This window comes from Podarcis muralis, chromosome 17 (genome assembly GCF_964188315.1).
Source record: "Podarcis muralis chromosome 17, rPodMur119.hap1.1, whole genome shotgun sequence".
In the NCBI taxonomy this organism is placed as follows: Eukaryota; Metazoa; Chordata; class Lepidosauria; order Squamata; family Lacertidae; genus Podarcis; species Podarcis muralis.
The window spans coordinates 27,640,579-27,665,031 of NC_135671.1; the positions used below are offsets into that span (position 1 = coordinate 27,640,579).

At 42.4% G+C, this 24,453-nt stretch overlaps 1 protein-coding gene across 4 annotated transcripts in view; it reads right to left on the reverse strand.

Annotated features, from left to right (window-relative positions):
- Nucleotides 1–2,235: 2,235 nt before the first annotated feature.
- The window catches only part of MLLT3 (MLLT3 super elongation complex subunit), a 120,585-nt gene continuing 98,367 nt past the window's right edge, over nucleotides 2,236–24,453 (reverse strand). For all 4 annotated transcript variants that reach the window (XM_028713144.2, XM_028713141.2, XM_028713145.2 and 1 more), the window contains 5 exons: nucleotides 19,921–20,053; nucleotides 16,374–16,470; nucleotides 15,015–15,086; nucleotides 13,408–13,479; nucleotides 2,236–6,283 (listed from right to left, as the gene is read on the reverse strand). In XM_028713144.2, coding sequence (XP_028568977.2) covers nucleotides 6,152–6,283; nucleotides 13,408–13,479; nucleotides 15,015–15,086; nucleotides 16,374–16,470; nucleotides 19,921–20,053 — 506 coding nt within the window. In that variant the 3' untranslated portion in view covers nucleotides 2,236–6,151. The remainder of the gene's footprint in view (nucleotides 6,284–13,407; nucleotides 13,480–15,014; nucleotides 15,087–16,373; nucleotides 16,471–19,920; nucleotides 20,054–24,453) is intronic.

Sequence of the window (24,453 nt, forward strand, 5' to 3'; positions counted from 1 at the left end):
TGCCTGGCGTGCTCTGGTCCATGGGGTCACAAAGAGTTGGACATGACTAAACGACTAAACAAGTTTGGCCTGAAGTGGCACACCAAAATTGCACATTTTGGATAACTTGGTTTGGAAGAGAACACTGTTAAATCCAGTATCCACACCTCTGCTAGCAACTCTGACCTAAATAGTTTGGCATTAAATACATTCCCAAACAATCCCTAGTATAGCAGTTAATTTTCAGAGATGCTGTGGGTCAAAATCTCCCTAGAGCACACATCCTTGGGTTAGAAAGCTCTGCCTGTCGAATTCCAAAGGTGCCAAAGTGCTGCGGTTTCTTGTGTGCTCAGATACACTCTTTTTTTCTATCCTTGCAGGTTCAAGGACTGAACTCTGATGCTGAAGGGGCAGACATGGGCAAGATGGCGCCCCGAGGAAAATTTTGGTGCCTACCCCAAAATATTTTTTTTGTTCACAATAATTCCTTTTGGTACTGTCGTTTTTTTCTTTCTGGGGAAAAACAGTGCTGATACCCAGCTGAGGGCCATTGTGTGCATGGCAAAAAAGAGCAGGGCGAAGAGAGGGTGACTGGCAAGAAAAAGAAGAGGCCACGATTGATGGGCAGAGAGCAAGAAAAACAAAACAAAACCCAAGAGGAAATAAGTGGGGTTGACAGTCATTCTGAACCTGTGGGAGAAGCAGGCAAAGCACAGCAGCCGCTCTTGTGACGGAGCTGGATTTCTCCAGTGTGGTGTAGTGGTTAAGAGCGGTGGACTCGTAATCTGGTGAACCAGGCTCGATTCCCCGCTCCTCCACATGCAGCTGCTGGGTGACCTTGAGCTAGTCACACTTCTCTGAAGTCTCTCAGCCTCACTCACCTCACAGAGTGTTTGTTGTGGGGGAGGAAGGGAAAAAGAGAATGCTAGCCGCTTTGAGACTCCCTAGGGTAGTGATAAAGCGGGATATCAAATCCAAACTCTTCTTCTTCTCTTTTTCAGTTTTCTCCTCAGACACTATGGTGGGTGCCTGGCTTGCTCTGTTCTCCCCCCACCCCCGGCCACCCTTTCCACACACACCCCGGCCGTTTGCTTCTCAGTTCCGGCAAAGTTGCTCCTAGCGGGGCTGGGAGGGAGACAATGACATGAATTGGCCGTCTCCTTTCAGTCCCTCGTGATGTGGTTTGAGTTGGAGTCGCCTCCACCTTGCCGACTGAAGGGGGGGTGAGAGGGAAATCGGGGGGAGAGAGGTGTCATGCCAACATTTGCAGTATCGGTACGAGGAAGCAGTAGTCAGTGGGGAGGCAAAACCGGGAGGTGGCGGTTCACCATATGTCCTGCCGCTCTCAGATTTGAAAAACAAGGTGATGGTACAGTGGTACCTCTGGTTGCGAACGGGGTCCGTTCCGGAGCCCCATCCACAACCTGAGCAGAACGCAACCCATATCTGCACATCCGCAGGTCGTGATTCGCCGCTTCTGCGCATGACGTCATTTTGAGCATCTGCGCATGCGGTGAAACCCGGAAGTAACCCTTTCCCGTCCAGTATACCTGAAGGAGCGTCTCCACCCCCATTGTTCAGCCCAGACACTGAGATCCAGCACCGAGGGCCTTCTGGCGGTTCCCTCATTGCGAGAAGTGAGGTTACAGGGAACCAGACAGAGGGCCTTCTCGGTAGTGGCGCCCGCCCTGTGGAACACCCTCCCTTCAGATGTAAAGGAAATAAGCAGCTATCTTCTCTTTAAAAGACATCTGAAGGCAGCCCTGTTTAGGGAAGTTTTTAATATTTAATGCTGTATTGTTTTTAACACTTGATTGGAAGCCGCCCAGAGTGGCTGGGGAGACTCAGCCAGATGGGCAGGGTATAAATAATAAATTATATTATTATTATTATTATTCCGCTACTTCTGGGTCGCCGCGGAACGCAACCTGAAAACGCTCAACCTGAAGCAAACGCAACACGAGGTATGACTGTGCTGTGTACTGTTGAGTACCGGCAGGGGGGGAAAAGGACTGGATCTTCTCGATATTATTTTGTGTCCCCTCAGCTCTGTGCCCTGTGCACTTGAACCGTTCACATTGCTCTAAATCTGGCACTGCTCAGGGCTAAATGTTTGGTGTTCGTGCACTGAAAGGGGAACAAAGCTGCTGTAAAGTTAAAAAGTTTATGCTGTAGCATTTTAACTATCCTTAAAATATGAATTCCCCACACAGCCAAGAGACTGGGTTCCGGTTAGATAAATGTGACTATTTGAAATTAATTGAAAAAGGATTTATTTTGTTTCAGCATACAAAATAACTAAGTAATTTTTTTTCCAAAAAGGACACCATTTACCAGCTTTTATTCTACCAGAATTTTGTGGAAAACACTCTTCACTTTCAACACACAAATGCAGCTGAAATGTGTTTATTCCATCCTCATTCTCACCAAACTAGAGAACTAACATTTTATAAGGGTGACTGATGAACTACATGCAAGTCAGAGTTAAGAGTCTACTGTAATTGCAGTAATATTCCCTTTACATAGTTAACCCCTCCACCCCCACAAATTCTGTACACCAGCTACTATTTTTGTGGCTCCAAGGACTTATTTTGCCAGGTTTTTATAAAAAACAAAAACAAAATAAAAAGTGATTTGTCCAATATATACTCAAAGTTATGCGGGTCTGTGCTCCTTCCAACAACCTCTTAAAGAGTTTTTGCCACAAAATTTAGTTAGAAAAGTCAAAATGGACCAAAAAAAAAAAAAGCACACACTTTTTTGTGTTCAACTGAAATGAAACATGTCGAATGTGCACCATTAAAAAAAGTGAAAGATAGCCTTTTCAAACGTTTCATATAAAAATGTTAACAAAAGTGTAAAAAATACCCCACTCAGACACCCCCTCCACACTCCAACATCACATCATATGCTTGATGTCAAGAGATTTCAAAAACCTCCCACTCCAACAATTGCACATTAATTAACATGTGGACTTAAAAAAGAACGTAACGCTTCAAGTATGTTTCATGCCAATCATCAATAAGAGTCATAACATTACTGAAGAAAAAGTACACTTGTTCTTTTGGAAGCCTGAGAAAGACTTTCCATAGATTATGGTCAAACAACATTTTAATTTAAAAAACAAGAACACCCACCCAAACAAACACACATACAAAAAAGGAAAGGAAAAAAAGGAAACAATTTCTTTGGACTTAAAGAAACAGAGTTAAGAATTCCCATTTGATTATGAAGAAGTACCCCTAAAGTAGGAACCTAGTTTTTACACTAATGCACAAAACCCTGCACATGGAATGATGAAACTCACAGATGCTTCTACAGGTTGACTCTGTGGCAATAGCTGGCAGCCGGCAAACAGACAGACACTGGGAATATGGTGGCTTCTCAAACACAGGCTTTTTTTCTTTTTCTTTTTTTTTTTAAGGCTGACAGATCCTTTGGACCCAGAAGTATTTCTTAAGCAACATCTTTCATATGAGGGTAAAAACCGAAATCCTAACTTGAATGGCTTCTTCCAGTAAGCGTCTCCTCCCCAGCCTCCTGTTTTGTAAAGGGTTTCTGATTAGTTCAATGAAAGTAATGTTTTTAACCGAAAAGAAATATTTCTGGAAGTTAGAGTGGTCAGAGATATATCTATTTTTCAGCCGGAACTCAGTTCTAGTGGGTGCTACTAGCATTCGAAGAGAACAAGGGAGGTGTTCATGGTGAGTTCCGGCACCTCTTTTTCTAGAAAAATAGCACTGAACGTGGCAGCGTGTTTAGCAGATTCAGAACCTTTTAGGGAGCAATCCTAAGCTCCTGAAGAGGGTGACAGAGGGTCCTTTGAATGTTGCGGACCTCCGCTCTCTGCCAGCGGAGTGGGAGGTCTGAAGGTGGAGAAGGTGGTTTGCCGTTGGAGGCCTCCTTATTGCAGCAATTGGGGATAAAAAGGGGGAAATTGTGGATCTGCCAGATCCGAAGCTCACCTGTTCCACTGACGTGACCCCAGGGATGGAGGAAAAGCACATCAGCCCTGGAGCTGGCATCTCATTTTCCCTGCTATTGAAACCAAGGGGAGGGGAGGGGAAAGTGTGTAGTGGAGTAGCAGAGCTGGGTGGAAAAAATCACATCGGGCAACCAATGTTCCCTTTAGGTTTCAGAAAGTACATGGATAGATGAGTCCAAAAAGCCCGGGACACCAATTTTCACAGCCCTCTAGAGAGCATGGTAACTCGCCTACCAGAAGTCACGTATTTAGCGTTAACTCTGGAAGTGTAGACTCGATTTGGACCAAACTAAGCCTTCTAGGGCAAAATATACATCAGGAGGTTTGGGTAGAATCGAGTCTACTGCAATATGCTAAACACATTGCAGTAGAATTGAATTTACTGCAACATGCTAAACAAATGAGCCACCACACTCTCCAGAGGGCCGTGGAAATATGTGTCCCAGGCTTTTTAGCTTCGTCTACCCAGGTACTTTCTGAAACCCAAAGGGCGGGTGCATTGGTTGCCAGGTGTGAAATATATTGGCATTATTTTCAGCTTTGCTACTCCACTCGTGGGAGCGGGGCCTGCTGGTGCAAGTCTGGCAGGCATTAGGAAGTGGCAGTTCTTCTGCTTTCCCCACCAACCAGCCATAGGATGCTCTGTTAGCCAACTGAAAATGTTTTCCCTTAACTGCACAGCAGATTATTTTTTTTGAAAAATATATATTTAATACAAGTACTTACAAAAACTGCGGATGACAGGTGCCGCCTTAGAAAAGGCACCCCCCTCTCCATTTCAATACAGAAGGAAATGTATCTTCTAAGATGATGCCTACTGCGATATATGCATGAATCTTCTAAAAATAAGGAAAGTAGACTTCTATCTTCAGAAGTATTGTTTATTCACATGCAAACTTCTGCAGGTGTAATTGATTAATCAATTAAAATTAACATGATTAATCAACTTTTTTTTTTAATTGGGTTGACAGCCCTACGATCAATGAATGTTACTTAACAAGTACTGAAATTTTGAAAGTTTCCCATCCTGTCATTGTCTAACGGTCTACATGACAATGTTTTAATTGATCGGGTAGAAAAAGAGCCAAAACCGAAATCTAAAGTAAACAGATTATAATATACTGAATGAACAAAGAACCAAATTTATGCCTCTATTTTTAGTAACAAAAATGAATGAACTGCACACCTGGGCAGTTGAGTGCTGGAACTCCTAAGTAATAAATAGCTCCAAATTAAGGACTTTCTACAACATTTCCATAGAAAACGGGACTAGATCTCTCTCTCTTTGTTTATGGCAAACTTCTAGAGTGCTTCCACTTTTATGGTATCTAATAACACATTAAAACATACACAAAGATGTGGGTGGAAAAAATGCTGGATTTAGGATAGTATACAGTAACACTTCTTTCCTTTTAATGAACGTCCTACCGGTTTATTGACTAAGGCTAGAAAGCAAGTCGTGGTTCTATTTGGCGCATTTTCTACTGTGGTCCGAGGTCAACACACAAGGGCAGCTGATGGGGGTGGATTCTGCTACGGCAGACTGAACAGTAAAAAAATGACTTTTTTTTTTGCCACCCCCGCTCCCCAACTTGGCATCTCGTTTTGGGGGACTGTGGAAACGGAAACAAGACGACGGGGCTTTTAAACTGGTCAAGGGGATACCCAAAAGTCAGGAAAAAGTGGCGTCCAAACAAGCGCAAGGTCAGAAGGCTTTTGACAGCGGTGGCGCTGGATCGAAGGAGAGAATACACAGGACACAAGGACTTGTAACATCTGGTAGAGTCCTTCCCTCAAGGACTTCAGAATATGCGTATGCAATAATAAATAGATCAGTTATGTAATAAGGCAGTGTGTTGAACATGCATTCGTCTTGTGGCCTGGAACACCACATAGAGAGATACATGATATCATACACATTCATTAAGTGTTTTTTTTTTCAAGGCTATCCAGGCTAACTCTTCCAGAGCGTTTCCTAGGTGAGAAGAGCAAATCCTCTGAGGCTTGTCACATTTCTTCTCCTTAATCGAGAGATGACGACTGGCTTTAAACAAAATAATAAAGCTGAAGAGAGTTGGTTGGTTTCGTTTGTTTGCTGCCATTTTGGTTGCATCACTCTGAATGTTTTATTTCTTTTTTTAAAAAAGAGAGAGCACAGTTTTCGATGCAGCCAGCTGCCGTGTGTGCTCAGGATGCTCCAGCCGTTTCCAGGTAACTCTGTAACTTCCTAACTGTGGTTTTGTCCAGGGAGCAAAGGTCAAAGTCAAAGGTTGTGTTTGTGATATGAAAATGTCCCGTTTCTTCTATGAGGTTTACAATCTGTCGTTAAAAAGAAAGAGAGAGAGAGAGATAAAATGTTATGTTTAAATTAAAGATTCTGCTCCTTTCACAGAAAGGGATAGAGAACCTGTGCCCTTTCCACATGTCATTGCAGGGTTTCCCAAACTTTTGTCTCCAGCTGTTTTTGGACTACAACTCCCACCAATTCCTAGGTAGCAGGACCAGTGGTCAGGGATGATGGGAACTGTAGTCCAAAAACAGCTGGAGGGCCGAGTTTGGCCATGTCTGAAATAAACCATACAAAAAGTTCACATGGACACACACCCAGTCACACTCTTCAAAGTAAAACTCAAGACACGTTTCACAAAATTAAGTGAGCATTGGTGAGAGGGAGCGTTACTCCCACCAATCCCTAGGTAGCAAGACCAGTGGTCAGGGATGATGGGAACTGTAGTCCAAAAACAGCTGGAGACCCAAGTTTGAGAAACCCTACGTTACTGGATTCCAGGTCCCACCAGTGGCATACAGCATGGCCAGTGGTCAGGGATGGTGGTAGCTGAAGCAACATTCAGAAGGTACCAGGTCCACCACTCTTGCCTTCTTGTTAAGGGAGTTTTACCATGCAAAAACACCTTCTAAACCTCCTGCGAGATCTTTGGGCAAGATCCACTTCCAGAGACTCCACCATGCATTACAACATTTTAGAAAAACAAAGGAACTCCTTCCGCCTCCCCAGTCAAGCTCTTGCAGAATGAACTCCTTCGTTAGAAACTTTTTTGGCTGACATCCCTATTGGTTTATCTTCTGATTTTGCAAAATGGCATTGTGAATTGACGGGCTTTGCAGATCAGTTTTCTTTCACGTCTATTGTTTGTGCGTGTTCCTTGTACTGTCGTGGAAAAACTTAAAAGCCATTAAACTATGTGTAATATTTTTGTATGTGTCATCTAAGCAGTGGAGGCGGCGGCGGGGGGAACAGTAAAAGTAAAAATTGCATCCTTAAAATAACTGATTAAAAGAAGTGATCCTTTCTTTTGTAAAACACTTTTAGGTCGTTTACAATCAAGCGGTGTATAATTTTCACAAAATAAACAAACGATAGAATGATGTTTTCCTATCTGCCTTCCTGGGGATTGCCAATATGAATGCATGAAAGTGCCTTCTGTAGAACCATTGGTAACTCTGGCACAGAACAGTCTGCTCTGACTGTCTTCCAGCATCTCATCCAGAGGTTTCCTTCAGCCCAGCCCTATTAATTACCCGAAATCCTTTTTAATTGGAGTTGCGAGGGCCTGAATTTTGCAAAGCATGCACTCTGCCAGGGAGCTGAGGCAACTGCTAATGTATTCTTGCTTTACAATCAACATACATTTATAGCAGTCCAGTTAGTTTTGGGGCAGGGAACGTAGCTGTCTACATTTTACAGCCATCATTGTATGGCAAGAAATGGATCCCTCTTCTTCCTACAGATATCTGCAACCTACGTACTTTAGGTTTGCCTTTGACTCCCTCTCCTATGAGCTGAACTATCCAAAGTTCACTTTTGCTTTATTTCAAATGCCAACATTCAATCTGTTGCTCGTTTACAGTTGACTAAGAAAATCCATTCAGACTGCAACATTAACTCCCATTACTGCATCAAATTGCCATCTCTGTTGAGTTACATTATAAAAGTTGAGCTGAAACTCTGCCTTGTGTCCCTGCCACATTTTGAATTATTTCAGCAGATGGAGTTTTCCTGTTTTAAGTAGAGAGGAAGTTTCTTATTTCAAAATTAAGTTAATATAAAGTAACTGCACGGATTGCGTATTACCTATAAGATGCAGTCCTGAAGCCAGTGACATGAGAAATGGATCAATATAATCAAAGGAAAAGCATCTTTCGGTCACAGTTCATCCTTCAGGTGCTATAAGCAATCAAACTTCACTTGGATTTGCCCTAGATCAGGCACCCCCAAACTTGGCCCAATTCCCATCATGCCTGACCACTGGTCCTGTTAGCTAGGGATGATGGGAGTTGTAGTCCCTAAACATCTGGAGGGCTGAGTTTGGGGATGCCTGCACTAGACTAACGCAAACTAGTGGAAACATAAGGAAACTCCAATACTGTTAATTAAAATGGTATTCCTCAGTATCAATCCCTCCAGATTCACTGGGACATAAAATCCATTTTATATGTCTGTACTCTCCACCCCTTTGCAATCATGTCCCTCCTTTCATTTTGTAGCTCACCAAATCAACAAAATTAAACTAGATAATATAATTAAGGGTATTAAGGGACATGGGTGGCGCTGTGGGTTAAACCACAGAGCCTAGGACTTGCTGATCAGAAGGTCAGAGGTTCAAATCCCCACGACAGGGTGAGCTCCCGTTGCTCAGTCCCTGCTCCTGCCAACCTAGCAGTTCGAAAGCACATCAAAGTGATAGTAGATAAATAGGTACCGCTCCGGCGGGAAGGTAGACGGTGTTTCTGTGCGCTGCTCTGGTTCGCCAGAAGCGCCTTGGTCATGCTGGCCACATGACCCGTAAGCTGTACGCCGGCTCCCTTGGCCAGTAAAGCGAGATGAGCACCGCAACCCCAGAATAGGTCACGACTGGACCTAATGGTCAGGGTTCCCTTTACCTTTTAACCAACTAAGGCACCTAATATTTTTTAGCTGTCCCCTCTCAGGTGCTCATTTGCTTCTGGCAAGGAACGAAGCATGCACAGGAAGAATGGCAGCCAACAGTCGTGTCTGTGATTGGCAGGAAAAATGCATGCATAGCTAGGCCCACCAAGAAAGTAAGATGAGTCTACTAGGAGGCCAGAATCTGAGCTAAAAAGTAAAACTTGTAGAAGGAGAATTGTGAAGCAAAATGTGGAGGGACTATTCTAAGCAACTGCTTTGAGAAATGCCTTTCAGTTTTTATAGGCAATGGAATCTAGAGCTGTGACTGACCGTATAGAGAAATCTGGAGCTATACAACACTTTGGTCTTCACAGACTCAAAATGGACTGGGAGGTGCTTTAGACAATGAAGAAAGGGCTCGCTCTTTCATTTTGAAGCCTTTCTTTGTCTTGCTGCTTGGTGGCAGTCAGTAATTCAACCGATTGAGCTTTTTCTGGTATGAAAATACGGTTCTGGAAAAAGCCAAATCTGTTATGACTTGTGTGTAGCTGCTGATTTACTTCTGAGCCCTCTACTCAATCCATCAAAGAGGAAACAAATTGCATATAACACGAAGCATAGCCAAATTTGAGCCCCTGCTTCTGGGTGTGGTGGAATGCCCAATCCTGTTGGCATTCCTGGGGCACGAGGGCAGAGAAGACACAGGTGCTGTGGTAAAAGGGGGGAACAGGAGCAATGGGAGGCATTTCTAACACAGCAGCTGATCCAAATACAATGGGTAGCAATTGTTCAATGGGTAAGCCCATTGATCTCTTGCTGATCTAGAGGCACACATGGGATGCGATGACTGGAAACAATCAAGTATCAAGCTAATACACAATGCCAACCACATACCGTATTTTTCGCTCCATAAGACACACATTTTCCCTCCTAAAAAGTAAGGGGAAATGTGTGTGTGTCTTATGGAGTGGAGGCAGGGGGGAGGCAGGCAGGAAAAGCCCCCAAGAACCACACATAAGCTCCGTACGGCTCTTGCGGGCTTTTCCCCAGGGGGGAGAAGGGACTGATGCGGCCAGTCAGTCCCTTCTCCCTCGTCGTAGAAAAGCCCACAGGAGCCGCGTGCTCCTTAAAGGGTGCGTGGCTCCTGTGGTCGTTTGCGGGAGGTGGGGGAATTGCCATAGCCCCCCTCCGGCCAGGAGAGGCTGCATGTGGCTATGGCACAAGGATGGATCCCGCTTATAGAGCACCTTATAGAGCGAAAAATATGGTATGCGTTGCAACAAGTCAGCTGAAAACAGACACCTGTTCCCTCTGACAGCCCTGGCATGTATGACAACTTTTGACACAACACTCAATGGCTAACAGGGAAATAGCCTGTGTTATCTTTTCAAGAGTTAAAAATGTAATCTTAATGTATGTTTCACTTAGCCCCGAGTCGAGCAGTTCATGAAGAATTTCAGAAAAACTTGCAGAAGCATCCCCCCCTGCCCCCAACAGAACTATATTTGATACGCTTCCCTGTGATACTGTGCCAAAAAGGGGGCCTTCCATTAACTCCCATGATAATAAATTTCAGGAATTCAAAAGCAGTTAGGAAGTGTTAACAGATGCATTTTAAAGCAATGCAGTGCTCTTAAAAGTAACGAGAAATAAAATCTCATTTCTTGATCGCTATCTACACTTTCTAAGCTTCCAGCTAAGAGCAACATGAACATTTGAACCCGATTCTTCATCCGGGCCTCTGAGAAATGCAGCTACAGTGTCAAAGCCACCTGGTGCATCTGAGTGAGATGAACCCCCTCAGTTTTAATGGAGGCACAGAATACATCAAGATATACCCAAGAAAGCTTTAGGGGAATTCTTGACCACCTGCCAAGGCGATTCAGGTTAATGCTTTTAATATCAGCACTCACGTTCTTAATCTATTGGAGGGGGGGAAGACTTAAGATTATAACTGTCAAGATTTCAGATTACCAGAGTTGAAAAACAGAACATTAAAATACTTCAAACTTAGACCCAGGATGCAAGAACCTAGGAAGTTTTATTTGTTCTTGACCAAGTGTGCTCCACTTTGTTTTAATGTACAGTTGTTTACACACAGTCATTTTCCATCAATTTCATTGCCATCTATCATGCTGCAGCAATTGAAATGCCTTTGGGGAAGAATGTCTGCTTGAAGGGCTGGGCTTTAGCTAATGGGAAAGATTTCATTTTAACCTTTAAGAAAGGTTTGAAAGGATTTGGAATTCTCCGTGTCCAAAAAGACTACCTTAAAAGCTATTATTTATTGTTATGCATTGCAGTTCATTTCTTGTGTTATGGTAAAGGTTTTAAAAACGGCTACAAAAAACCCCAAACAAACTCTTATTTTAATCTTTACAGCCTGCTAATGAAATGTTTGGCTAAGAGTGCCCAGGGCCACCCAGAGAGCTAAGATCCCAGACAGGATTGGATCCCAGTCTGCTGCACACAGATTCAACATTCTGCTGGGACCATCTACTGGCTTTCAGTAGTTAGGGATCAAAATCCACACTTTATGTATCATGACCATTAATATAGCTTTACTGTGACATCCTGGTGAATAAGTAGTGATCCTTGATTCTATTTCCCTTAGGACTGATCCACTGACAGCCATAGTTTCAAATGAAAGGCACTGTTGAACAATTACCGTATTTTTCGCTCCATAAGGCGCACCAAGTTTTGGGAGGAGGAAAACAAGAAGAAAAAAAATCTGAATCCCAGAAGCCAGAACAGCGAGAGGGATCTGGCTTCTGGGATAGCCTCTGGCTGTTCTGCCTTCTGGGATAGCCGCACCAAGCCTCTTCAGGGCAGCGGGATGAAGGCTCCCCCTGTCTGGAAGAGGCTGTCCTGGCGGAAGCCAGGACAGCAGGTGGAATCACTGCACAGAGATCCCTCTTGCTGTCCTGGCTTATGGGACAGCCATGCACAGCCTCTCCTGGGCAGCGGGATGAAGGCTCCCCCTGCCTGAAGAGACTGTGCGCGGCTAAGGCAGAAGCCAGGAGAGGCGCTTCGCTGAAGGGGTGCTGTGCAGCTCTCCCTCTCTGTGCAGCGCCCCTTCAGCAAAGTGGGAGGAGCAACAGAAGGGGCTCCGTCCCTCCTCCCGTTTCGCTGAAGGGGCGCTGCACAGCTCTTCTCTCTGTGCAGCGCCATTCACTCCATAAGACGCACTCACATTTCCCCTTACTTTCTAGGAGGAAAAAAGTGTGTCTTATGGAGCGAAAAATACAGTAATTTATATGCTCAGTATGAAATGCAGGTTCCTAAACAGAATATGAGCCACTTCACACACTATATTTTTTTTTAGACACACATAAGATCTACATCTAAAAGAAATGTAAACTGTGAATGTGATAAACTAGTGTCTGAAAACAAACTGATCGTGCACTGTCATTTGTTGGAGCTTGGATTGGTTGCGACTCCCTGCCGAGCGAACCTGGGTGTGTTACTCTATAATGTGTGGGATAATACTACTAAATTGGAGTGCGGGGGAACCTCACTGCAAAATAATCTCTTAACAACTGACTATTTGTAAACGAAACATAAAAAGAAGATTGCTTTTTTCCTATTCAGAGTACAAAATACATGCTATCAGCTTAATTTAGAAATTGCAATTGTATATAAAGATAGAAAATCCTGCTAGCAAAATACATGTAACCAGTTCATTACCAGTCACTTTTTGCTTTGTTTGTTTGGCCAGTAAAGTCCACAATGAAAGACACATTCGGAGAGATCAGAAATGGCGTGCACAGATGTGTGTGCATACATGCACACAAATCTCCAAACTTCTGGGGAATCAGTTCTTGATTACAAAGAGTAAATTTCATTACAAAAAGAAATATTTGATGCAACTGAAGTGAATACTAGTGCTATTTTTTTTAAAAAAACCAACAACAACCTGAAATTATTTGGGGTGATTCCAACTGAATTACATTCAGCGTACTCACTCTGGAATCAATGGACTTAAGCTACTTAAAGTCCATTGATTTCAACAGGTCTGCTCAGAATATGATTTAGCTAGGTACCGCTCAAGGCTTGACAGTTCCTGCACTTGAATCTTCCTGTGGTAACACAGAGGTCTCAGTAGAAAAGTTGAGTTTTGATACTGAACGGCTAACACGTTCAAAGCTGCAACATGCAAACTCAAGTATAGTTGAAAAAGACAGAAGACTGAATTCAGTGTTACAAACTGAAATTTGTAATGCTCGGGATGCATTAAAAATCTGTTTGCCATCGCCAGGAACACTTAAAGAAATATCCCTCAATAAGGCATGGTGTTTTTTTCAGCAGAAAACAGTGCTTATAGTTTGAAAATCTTGCAACATGCTAATCTCTCAGCACATATGTCACAATTGTTAAGATGTAGGCGGATGGATTATCAAATTCTACTAGAAGATCAGAGCTGTGTTCTCGACTTTGAAAAGTACTATGCTTAGCACGAAGACAGGCGTGCCTGGCGTGCTCTGGTCCATGGGGTCACGAAGAGTCTGACACGACTAAACAACAACATGCTTAGCACAGAAAGTAGACCTCTCACCTGTTGCAGTACATGTCTTTCCCTTAGTGTCATTAACCTTCTGTGAAGCTCAACTAGCTCATCGAGATATGCCTGGAAATAAACCATTCAAAAACAAACAAAAAAATGAACGTTTTATTTAAAAAAACACCACATTTGTATTCTGGTGTATAGACAAATATTTATAACCAGGGAGAAGAGTCAGTGGAAGAAGATTGGAAGAAATTTAAAGACTATCTACAGAAATATTGTAAAATTAATGAATGTTAGAATGATGTTGGATAGAAAGTTAAGTGGTTTTTAGCTATAACGCTGTAAGGACTATGAAAAAATGGATTACTAACAGGTAAAAATTTAATGGTATAATATTTTAAGATTAAAGACTAGGATAAATAAAGAGGGAAAGGATTTGCTGAACTAATAAATTGAATTGGAATACAAAAAAGGGAGGTGTGAGGAGGTCTGGGAAACAAGCAAATGAAAAATAAGTGATGGCAAGATGGAATTGTTTTTTAATTATTTTTATTTTGTATTTTTCTTTTTTCATTCTGTAAAAATCTTAATAAATATATATTTTTTGTAGACAAATATTTATATTCCAGGACAGCAAAGCAATGGAAATACAGCCGACTCACAACTTTGTGTATAGTCAGAACAAGCTCAGAACCACCCTTGTGTGATTATCCCTACTTTTTCCAAGATGGTGCTTTGCCCCCCAAGAGTGGGCTTTGCCAGCCAGCTCTACAAGGTGGAGAATTTTTAAGCTCAACGACTTGCTTACCGGACTCTGGCGAGCAAAGCAAAGAGCATTTAAGCTCTCCACCTCACATGCATTAGATTTATGCATTTTCAGTTGGCTTGCTGCCATGAGCATAAAACTGCGACGACACAAGTTAAATGTGCGCAAGTTGCGATGAATTAAGTATGTCATAAAACACAGTGATGTACAATAAAGCCATGATACTAACAATAATGTAGCTAACTGCTAAAAAAACAACAACTCAGCAAGATACAGTGGTACCTCGGGTTACATACGCTTCAGGTTACAGACTCCACTAACCCAGAAATAGTGCTTCAGGTTAAGAACAGTTTCAGGTTAAGAATGGGCCTCTGGAACGAATTAAGTACTTAACCCGAGGTACCACTGTATGGGCAAATTAAAACTCATCTTAACCTGTTGTGAACAAATTGTAAGGTGTACCTCTTAGGAAGCGCATTGCATTCCAGAACCATAGTGCTATGGCCAAACACCCCCTTTCTTTTGTTGTTACATAGCACACTTCTGGTGTGTTGGGCAAACACAGGCACTCTGGTGTGGAAAAAGACGTTCCTTCACATATTTGGATTCTAAGCCTTTTAGGGTTTATAAGATTACCTGTACCTTGAACTGGGCCTGAAATTGAACTATTTGACCCCACTTCGTTTAAGAGAACAATATATACATAATAAGTAATTAAAATGTAGAATAAACTGTGCACTATAGGGATACTAAAATATTGAGTAACTAAAAAACACTTCATTAAGGCATGTGCCAACCAATGTTTCTTATATACTGAAAGATGCAATACTTTTTACAGATTTAAGAAAGATTATGAAGCATGATGCAAATATTGTTTCTTTTCATTTACCTTATCGCAATCGCCATTCTTTATCTGTTTATCAGATTTACTCTGCTTTATAGGACTCTTCACTTCTAGAATCTAGAAAATAAGAGTAAATATTTAAGGGAATCATAGGGCTAGGTCTGAGGATCACGAGAAATTCCACAACCAAATATCTCAATGGTTTAAGGATGTTCAGCAGCCAATTTATCTAACCTGCATATTTTTTCTGTGAACCACTCTGAGTTCTTAGGATGAAGGGCAGTATATAAATTTAATAAATAAAATAAAATAATTAAAGCCCGGTGCTCCTTCGAAGCATGGAGCCCTCTTCAAACAGATAGCATGGGGGGGGGGGTATTGAGAGTTAGCTCGCACTGTCCAAATGATACAATTGGAAGCAAAAGCCCCACACCTAACTCAACATTTTCTGTTCTCAATGGCCAGTTTGAAGCAGAATTATATGAAGCGAATGTGTACATATTTTAAAGCTCTTGACCACATGCACATCCCAGGGATTATCGCAGTTGGTGATACTCTTATGTTTTTATAGCTTGGTCAGAGGGACGCGGGTGGCGCTGTGGGTTAAACCACAGAGCCTAGGACTTGCCGATCAGAAGGTCAGCGGTTCGAATCCCCGTGACGGGGTGAGCTCCCGTTGCTCGGTCGCTGCTCCTGCCAACCTAGCAGTTCAAAAGCACATCAAAGTGCAAGTAGATAAATAGGTACTGCTCCGGCGGGAAGGTAAACAGCGTTTCCGTGCGCTGCTCTGGTTCGCCAGAAGCGGCTTAGTCATGCTGGCCACATGACCCGGAAGCTGTATGCTGGCTCCCTCGGCTAGTAAAGCGAGATGAGCGCCGCAACCCCAGAGTCGGTCACGACTGGACCTAATGGTCAGGGGTCCCTTTACCTTTAGCTTGGTCAGAAATCATGGTAGCCGGATGCAGAACTTTACGAGCAGTTTTATTATTAACGATTTGTACAATAATTGCGTCGCAGCAAATTTCTGAAGGTTGTTCATATGACGACAGTGCTAGCATTTAACTCTTCACCAAATTAACAGTCGTCATTAGAGGAAAAAGCTGCTGCACGCCTTCTTGTATATGTTTCAATAATATTACCAAGCATGTGTCACAGAATCGTCGAATGGGAAGGGACCAAAGGACCATCTAATCTACCCCCCTGCAATGCAGGAATCTCAGCTTAAGCACCCACACCCATGATGTATAAGACAGAAGTAATAGTTTCTCTCTGTTTTTGTCACACAGGACACTCTCTCTGTTTTACACTGACCAAATGGCTCCCAAGGCAGAAGGACAAGAGAGAAAATATCCACTGGGAAAATGAAGTGATGGTGGCTGCAGCAGTCATGCTGCAAAACAGTACCTGGTTATTGTTGGTTTTTAATAAAGGTGGGGGTTCATGGCGGAGGGGTGAAGATGCTGAACTGCTGTCGCTGTCGCTTCCATCGCTCAGACTAACCCTGAGAAGGGAAAGGAAAAATAAATTTATTAAGCTGTGCAGCATAAAGGAAATTTTCCATGGCTTATAACTGACATCACAGCCCTAACAATCGGCTTTCAAAAAGCAAGTTTGTGGGAGAAGTTGAAAAGTAAGTGGCAGCAATGTTAACAGATTAGGAACAAAAAGTCCAAATAAGAGAAACCCAAGTAAGATCAATGCTTTCCAACTTTCAATAACTTGATGATCCCAAAGGTGAACCCAACTCTTTTCTGTTTGTGAACACATTCTGAATAAAAAGTCTGCATAACTGCAATATTCACCTGCAGTTTTCTTGAAATGGTATCTTAATTATACATAGCTAAAACTGCTTCTGATAGTCAAGGTGAACTATCAACATGTGATGCAATGTGGACATCAGTACCAAACAACAACAAGAAGAAGAAGAAGAAGAAGAAGAAGAAGAAGAAGAAGAAGAAGAAGAAGAAGGAGAAGGCGCATAAAATACACTTTGATCGGGATATCAACTTCTGGAAAAGACGGTTCCCCACCTATTTTGGAACAGAACATTATCTACAGCACCCCGATAGCAAATCTAAAAAATAACAGCCACTCAGAATTTTCCAACTTGCTTGAAATTCTGAAAGTTGCCTTGTATACAAGTTGTAATTACTTGCAAGTTCTTGATATTCCAAGCCTGAATTTTCACAGGTCAGAAACGAACACCCCCTTTCTCCAGGCAAGTCCTGCTTCCTGCTTCCTCTGTTACTTCTTCACCCCAGGTATTCCTATTTAAATGTATTTTCGTCAAAACCTATATGGGTTTGTACTAACCCACCAAGGCATCCATCTGATTTCTCGAATTCTCAACCAAGTGCAGTAGGCAGGCATTCTTGCTTTCAAGCTAATGTTGGAAGTTGTAATGCTATGGTCCAATAAACTACACACACACACACACACACACACACACACACACAAACAAACACACGTTGAGAGTTGAGGCCTGACTAACCAGAAGACAACACACATGATATACTCATTAAGAGAGTAGCATATCTCAAAACAGAAGACAGGAGCTTCTTCAACTTTTCCTCCACTTAAAATTCTTTATTTTATTAAGCATAATTATACCTCACATACACAAAGTCCTCAGAGTAGCTTCAGCTCTTTTTACTCGACCCTATAATACAGCTCAGCACTGATTATGGGGCACCTTATTACCCCTCTCAAACCCCCTCATCTATTCATACAGGCAGAAGGGTTATAGCTTTTCAATATGTATCTCAAAATGAAACCAACATACAGGGTTGGAGGAAGGTCATAAGGCACGACTATTGTCTTCGCAGTTTAGATATTGTCATTTGTATGGACACACACAGACACTGAAGAAGACAGAATGCCATGTCCATTTCAACACAGCTCCCATGTCTCTTCCACGTACTGTAATCGGAGGACACAAAAGTACAGCACCATTTCAGAAGCAAGATAATAATCATTTTACTCAAGGCTGAGGAGAAATACCATGCCTACATGACTGACACTGTTGTGTGAAGAGGAGCTAGATGTTTTGAACGCTTGAGTGTCAGTTGAATGCTGCTGGGAGCCTGACAGCGTCCTGAAACACATCTGTAAAATTCAATATACATTCACTTCATCTTCCCTATTAACAAGCCTTCACATATCATACGAGAGAAGAAATTTTTGGAAAACCATTCATACATGTTTCATCCAGGGCTTTTCCCCCCCCAGCCGGAACTCACTGGAACTCAGTTCCGGCCCCACTCAGGTGGGCGCCATTGCCATTATAAGAGAACAAGGGAGGCGTTCAGGGGGAGTTCCAGCACCTCTTTTTCTAGAAATCAATCAATCAATCAATCTTTATTACGGTCCAGAGACCCAACAAATCGTTACAAAGCAATGCACAATTCAGACAGCCTACCTCCAGGTTAAACAAGCATTTTGTTCAGACTTAAAGATAGGGATCATTGGATCTTGCAACCAACAATAAAAACCTTGCCACTGCTAATGTTCTAGCGTTTGTCCGGTCTTCCAGTAGGAACCTGACATAGTGAGCCTCTGATTTTCCCGGGAATGCTACCAGCAAGAGTAATATCAGTTCAGCCCTGGCTTGCTCATATTTCACACAGTGCAGCAAAATATGTTTTATAGAATCGATGTCTTGAGCACACAAGCAAAGTCTGATTTTTCTAGAAAAATAGCACTGGTTTCATCTGCTGTGTAATGATGCTTATTGCCATGTCAAGTGTTGTTGCGGGACGGCGACAACATCTCCCCTGGATCAGGCAGTCGTGCTGGAGGTGAGGAGATTCCCTGGGCTTGGGTTCACTCAGACCCAGGAAGTGAATTGCAACTTGCCTGCCTATTTGGCCAATAGCAGGCAGCCTCACCCCTTTACTTAAAGAAAGTAGATTTCAAAGGGGGGAAGGCGCTGAGTATTTTTTTTCCTGAAAAGGGGGTGGTAGGCCAAAAAGTTTGGGAGCCTCTGTTCTATGAAATGCTACAGCATTTAATCAAAAAGCCACACACACACCCCGGGTCTTAAAAACCAACCTCCCTACAACTCCATATGTTTGAAAGGCAGTACTCAAAATATAAACACACACTCCATAATTCTTATGTTGTAAAAAAAGTGTTCAGCTTCTTTGGACTATGGGCAGGTTCTGCCCCCTTCCTAACACCCCCAATTTCTTAGATAATTCCTCTGCATTTTGTGTTTCCTTTCCCCGCGTGGACTTTTGTTTCAGCCTATCCTCTCCCAGTAGTGATGTCTGGAAGTGAGAGCTGGACCACAAAAAAGGCTGATCGCCGAAGAATTGATGCTTTTGAATTCTGGTGCTGGAGGAGACTCTTGAGAGTCCCATGGACTGCAAGAAGATCAAACCTCTCCATTCTGAAGGAAATCAGCCCTGAGTGCTCACTGGAAGGACAGATCCTGAAGCTGAGGTTCCAATACTTTGGCCACCTCATGAGAAGAGAAGACTCCCTGGAAAAGACCCTGATGTTGGGAAAGATGGAGGGCACAAGGCGAAGGGGACGACAGAGGACGAGATGGTTGGATAGTGTTCTCGAAGCTACCAGCATGAGTTTGACCAAACTGCAGGAGGCAGTGGAAGACAGGAGTGCCTGGCGTGCTCTGGTCCACAGGGTCACGAAGAGTCGGACATGACTAAACAACTAAACAACAACAACACTCAAAATATAAACACCCCCCCCAATAATTCTTATGTTGTAAAAAAGGTGTTCAGCTTCTTTTCTATGGGCAGGTTCTGCCCCCTTCATAACACCCCCAATTTCTTAGATAATTCCTCTGCATTTTGTGTTTTCTTTCCCCGTGTGGACTTTTGTTTCAGCCTATCCTCTCTCTGCATTTAAAAGCAGATTTCCCTGCCTTTGACACAAGCCTGGCACATTCAAATAGTCTGGAATGCATTTATTTCATTGCAACCCTCACCTGCGGCCCCTGCTTCCTCCATGAGTATTTACAGGTCTCTCAATCTCAGAGTCATTGTCATTCTCGTCTGCTTCGTCAGATTCATCTTCATTATCATCAGAATGCAGATCTTTCATTATAGACCTCAAAGGACCTGGGGGACAAAAACAAAAGGGAACACAAATCAGCCGGCGGGAGTTTGCATTCAACTCTGCCTATTGTTCAGCTTTTCAACAAAACAAGTCCTAACACAGTTTTTAAGACGAGGGCAATGAAGACTTGGACATTAAAGGAAAGGCATAATGCGCAGGGGGGCTTATGCAGCAAGCGCATAAACAAAAGCAAATTTATTCAAAGACCAGTTGACTTAAAACAGGATTATTTCTGCCAACAATGAGATTTATGTTTAAGTGTTTGCAGAATTAGTCTTGGAATGTTAAGTAAAGCAAGTTGGCTTTCTGAACAACAGAAGAGAGATTAAAAACAAAACAAAAAACCCCAAAGGTTATTATTTGGGCATCCTATACCTGACAAGATCTAAGAGACACTACTAGTAATAGTGCATTTTGTTAGGTTAATCCGTGTATTGAAAGTCATAGTCTAATAAATCATTGTGATTGCAACTTGTTCCGGCCAAGGCATTCTTTGTCTGCCTGTTTTTGATCTACTTAGATTTAGCTGTCTTCTTTATTCGAAGGTCAATGTCAGGTCAAGCAAGCTCTTTTGCTAGCCTTCATATGTATAAAGTGTGTCTATGCCCCAGAAATAGAGGCCTATCTTTTTCATGGAACTGAACAGAAAGCCTGCTTCAGGAGCGAGAAAAGTTTTAGAGCTAGGTTCTCAAAATTTTGAATTATTATTATTATTATTATTATTATGCAAAAGAATATGGACTTTAGCATATCTGAAAAACAGTAGCTCTTTTTTATAATTATTTTTATTAGAATTTTCAATCATACAATTTCCACAAATAAACACCCGCCAATAAAATAATACATTTACTTCCCTTCTTCAAGTTTCCCATTTTTACCGCATCTTCTATTCCAACCAATCAATTTCCCCTCCTTTTCGTATTGCCTCAAACATAATTACAGTTGTATCTTGGAAGTTGAACGGAATCCGTTCCAGAAGTCTGTTCGACTTCCAAAACGTTCAGAAACCAAAGCGCGGCTTCTGATTGGCTGCAGGAAGCTCCCGCAGCCAATCAGAAGCCACGGAAGCCCCATCGGACGTTCTGGTTCCAAGGAATGTTCGCAAACCGGAACACTCACTTTCGGATTTGCAGTGTTCGGGATCCAAGGTACAACTGTATACTGTTGAATTTATATTAATCCTGCTAGCATTTCCACTTGCTTAGAATTATTTCCCAGATACTCCACAGAAACTTTCCAGTAGCTCTTTATTTATTAAATTTATATTTCACCCTTCCTCCCAAGGGAGACTAGGCTGGCTGCCAAGAGAGTTCATCTTGGGGGAAAAAGGGGTGGAGGGAAAGAGTTGAGTTACGTTTTTCAAATATAAAATCTGAAAATAAATAGTTCACCCAGCGACTAACATAGTGGTAAAATCCAAGGATCTTATAGCACTTTGAAGACTAACGCATTTTATTATGGCACACAATGGCCGATTTGTTCGGGAGCCGAGGCATTCAGCTTGCAAGGTACGACTGTATTTTCAACGACTAATATTGAACTTTGAAAACAGAACATTCTGTATTGGCAAGATTCAGTTTCAAAGGTTTCTAACCCAAAAGGTTAGTATTTGTTGGGTTCTTTCATTCCTGATGTAAACTAAACAAAAGGCACTGGGAATGCTGTTCCCAGCTACAATATTGGTCTAATATTAATACTAAACAGACAAACAAAAACCCAGCTGGTTTCCCCCCCAGTTGTCGCAATGGACATCCATCATAGTCATGGTTTTGAAACATGATTTTTGCTTTTTAAAAATAAACATGATTTTTTTAAAAAAAATAATAATCTGGTTTTTAAAGGTAATTTAATCTAACTAGCACCGAGATTTGAGGCAATCGCACCACCATATCAGTCTATACTTATGGGGGCAAGGCTGATAAAATTGTTTGTGACACCGTAATGTATCACTGCACAGATGTACAGATCTTGATATACTCCCTTTTAAACAGGGACCTGCTAGCAAAGGAAGTAGTATGAATAGGCTTCTTACAACCGTTACAAACAAAAATATACATTTGAGGAAACTTACAAATCCACAAAAAATGAGCTAAATGTTTCTTGGAAAGGGATCGGATATCACTTTTAATATTTCCTGCATTTAAAGCAGCTTGCTAATAAAATACACATTGCGCCATTTATAATAAAAACAGCTCAACGGGAACTCTCTCAGATATTTACATGTACACTGCTTAGGGTAGGGTCTCCTGGCAGATATAAATTCTGACTTTCTTAGAACTGAATAGCGATTAACTCCAAAGCCAAAGTCAATAAAGTTTAAGAAATCCGTTGTAGTCTTTTAAAATTAAATTTTGTTGGCTGAAAGAAGTCTTATTGGTTTATGCTTACTGGTAATCTTAAGGTTGCAAAAGGAAGAGAGCAACAACTCTTTTGGGTGTTGTTAGTAGAAGAGCTTCTGTTTTTCCCCAAGAAAACGATTGGCTGTGTGCAAATGACATGAGAAACCATGGTTTATCGTGACCAAATGAGCCTAGGCAACCCTCAGACTTTTTTGTTTCCCCCTCTCCATTTCCAATTAGGCAGAAGCTGTTGTTTCTGTTTTTGATCAAGTGCACCATTCAAACTTGAAAACCAGCAGTTAGTCTGAACCGTTGTTTCATCAAACCATGGTTAACATAGTTAAGATTAACTACAGTTTAGGGTTTGGAAATACTGCTAAACCATGGTTAGTAGGAACCAGAGCTTCTTTTTTCTTTGGGTGTGCCAGAGGCAAAAGGGGGGAAAAGGTTACCTTGGTTCGTTCCCCATAAATCAGGGATGGGACCAGTGGCCCTCCAAATGTTTTTGGACTACAACAAGTCCATCAGCGCCAATAATCAGTATGATGTACTCCAGTAACACAGAAAGGACCATAGGTGTCTCGTTTCTGTGACAAACCATCGCTTATGAGGGTATCTTAGAGAAGTCACTGTTTCACTACGGCATTCCTCCTGTTATTCCATTCTATTCTCTTATTTAGTTCACACATGCCATTAGGCTGCCATTTTAAGTCATGAAACGTGGATCAATGTATGTGAGCAATGCGACATGTGGGCCAAAAGATCACATTTTTTTCTGATGCAGTAATTTCAAGGATGTTCCAAAAAATAGCCTAGATCATGGGAAATCAGCTTAGCGAAGCCCCAAGCTTATGTGAGGGAGACACTTGCAAATGGAGTGCAATATGCAAAATGCATCTTAATTCTGATTATTTCATTTTAGGATCTCAATAAGCGTCTTGTTTATGCGGTTAAGTATTGTGAATTCATTGTTACAAGCATGCCCATGGAATGCATGGGTTAGACAGCCAACTAAATGAATGTTTAGGAACCTTCTGGAGAAAAGAAAATGGCTGAATGGAACCAAACTCCTCCACAGTTTTTAAAAAAGGCAGCTTTTTAACCAAACAATGAAAACAAACAATAAACATGAAGAGAAAAATCTTAGTGACTTGTGAGTCAGTGTTGTGTAGCGGCTAGCATGTCAGCCAAGCAATGGGGAGGCCAAAATTCAAATTGCTGCTCAGCCATGAAGGACATGGAGTTATCCAGTGTGTATAGCTCAGACTAACCTAACCTCTAGGGCTGGGCAATATCTGGTTTTCAACACTGTGATATATCATCAGCTAAATATCACAATATGCTGATATATCACCACGTCTGGAATGTATATGGGCTGCTTCTTCTTCCCCACCTTAAGAGAGGAAGAAGCAGCTGAGATACATTGCCCAGCCCTACTGAGCAAGCCCCCCTACCGCTCCGACTAGGGTGGAGACTTCCTTAAACTGTTCGGCTGTGGGGCAGGAAGCCTCTCGCCTCCCAGCTGAGCAAGCCCCGATACCATTCTGGCTCATGCGAGTCGGAGGGTGGGGGCTTCTTCAACGGCACAGACAGAAAGAGTCTGAGAATTTGCTCTTCCGAAACCTTCTCAGGCTCTGCCTGCCTCCGCCTTTGCCATCTGCAGGCTATTTGAGCTGGTGCAATGCATTGTTCTGCCCGGACACTGAGGTCCAGCGCTGAGGGCCTTCTGGCGGTTCCCTCGCTGCGAGAAGCCAAGTTACAGGGAACCAGGCAGAGGGCCTTCTCGGTAGTGGCGCCTGCCCTGTGGAACGCCCTCCTACCAGATGTCAAAGAGAAAAATAACTACCAAACTTTTAGAAGACATCTAAAGGCAGCCCTGTTTAGGGAAGCTTTTAATGTTTAATAGGTTATTGTATTTTAGTGTTTTATTGGAAGCCTCCCAGAGTGGCTGGGGGGACCCAGCCAGATGGGCGGGGTATAAATAATAAATTGTTGTTGTTTCCAACTCAAATGATCTGAAACCGCTATCACAATCTGAACACCACCCCAGTTTCAGACCATTT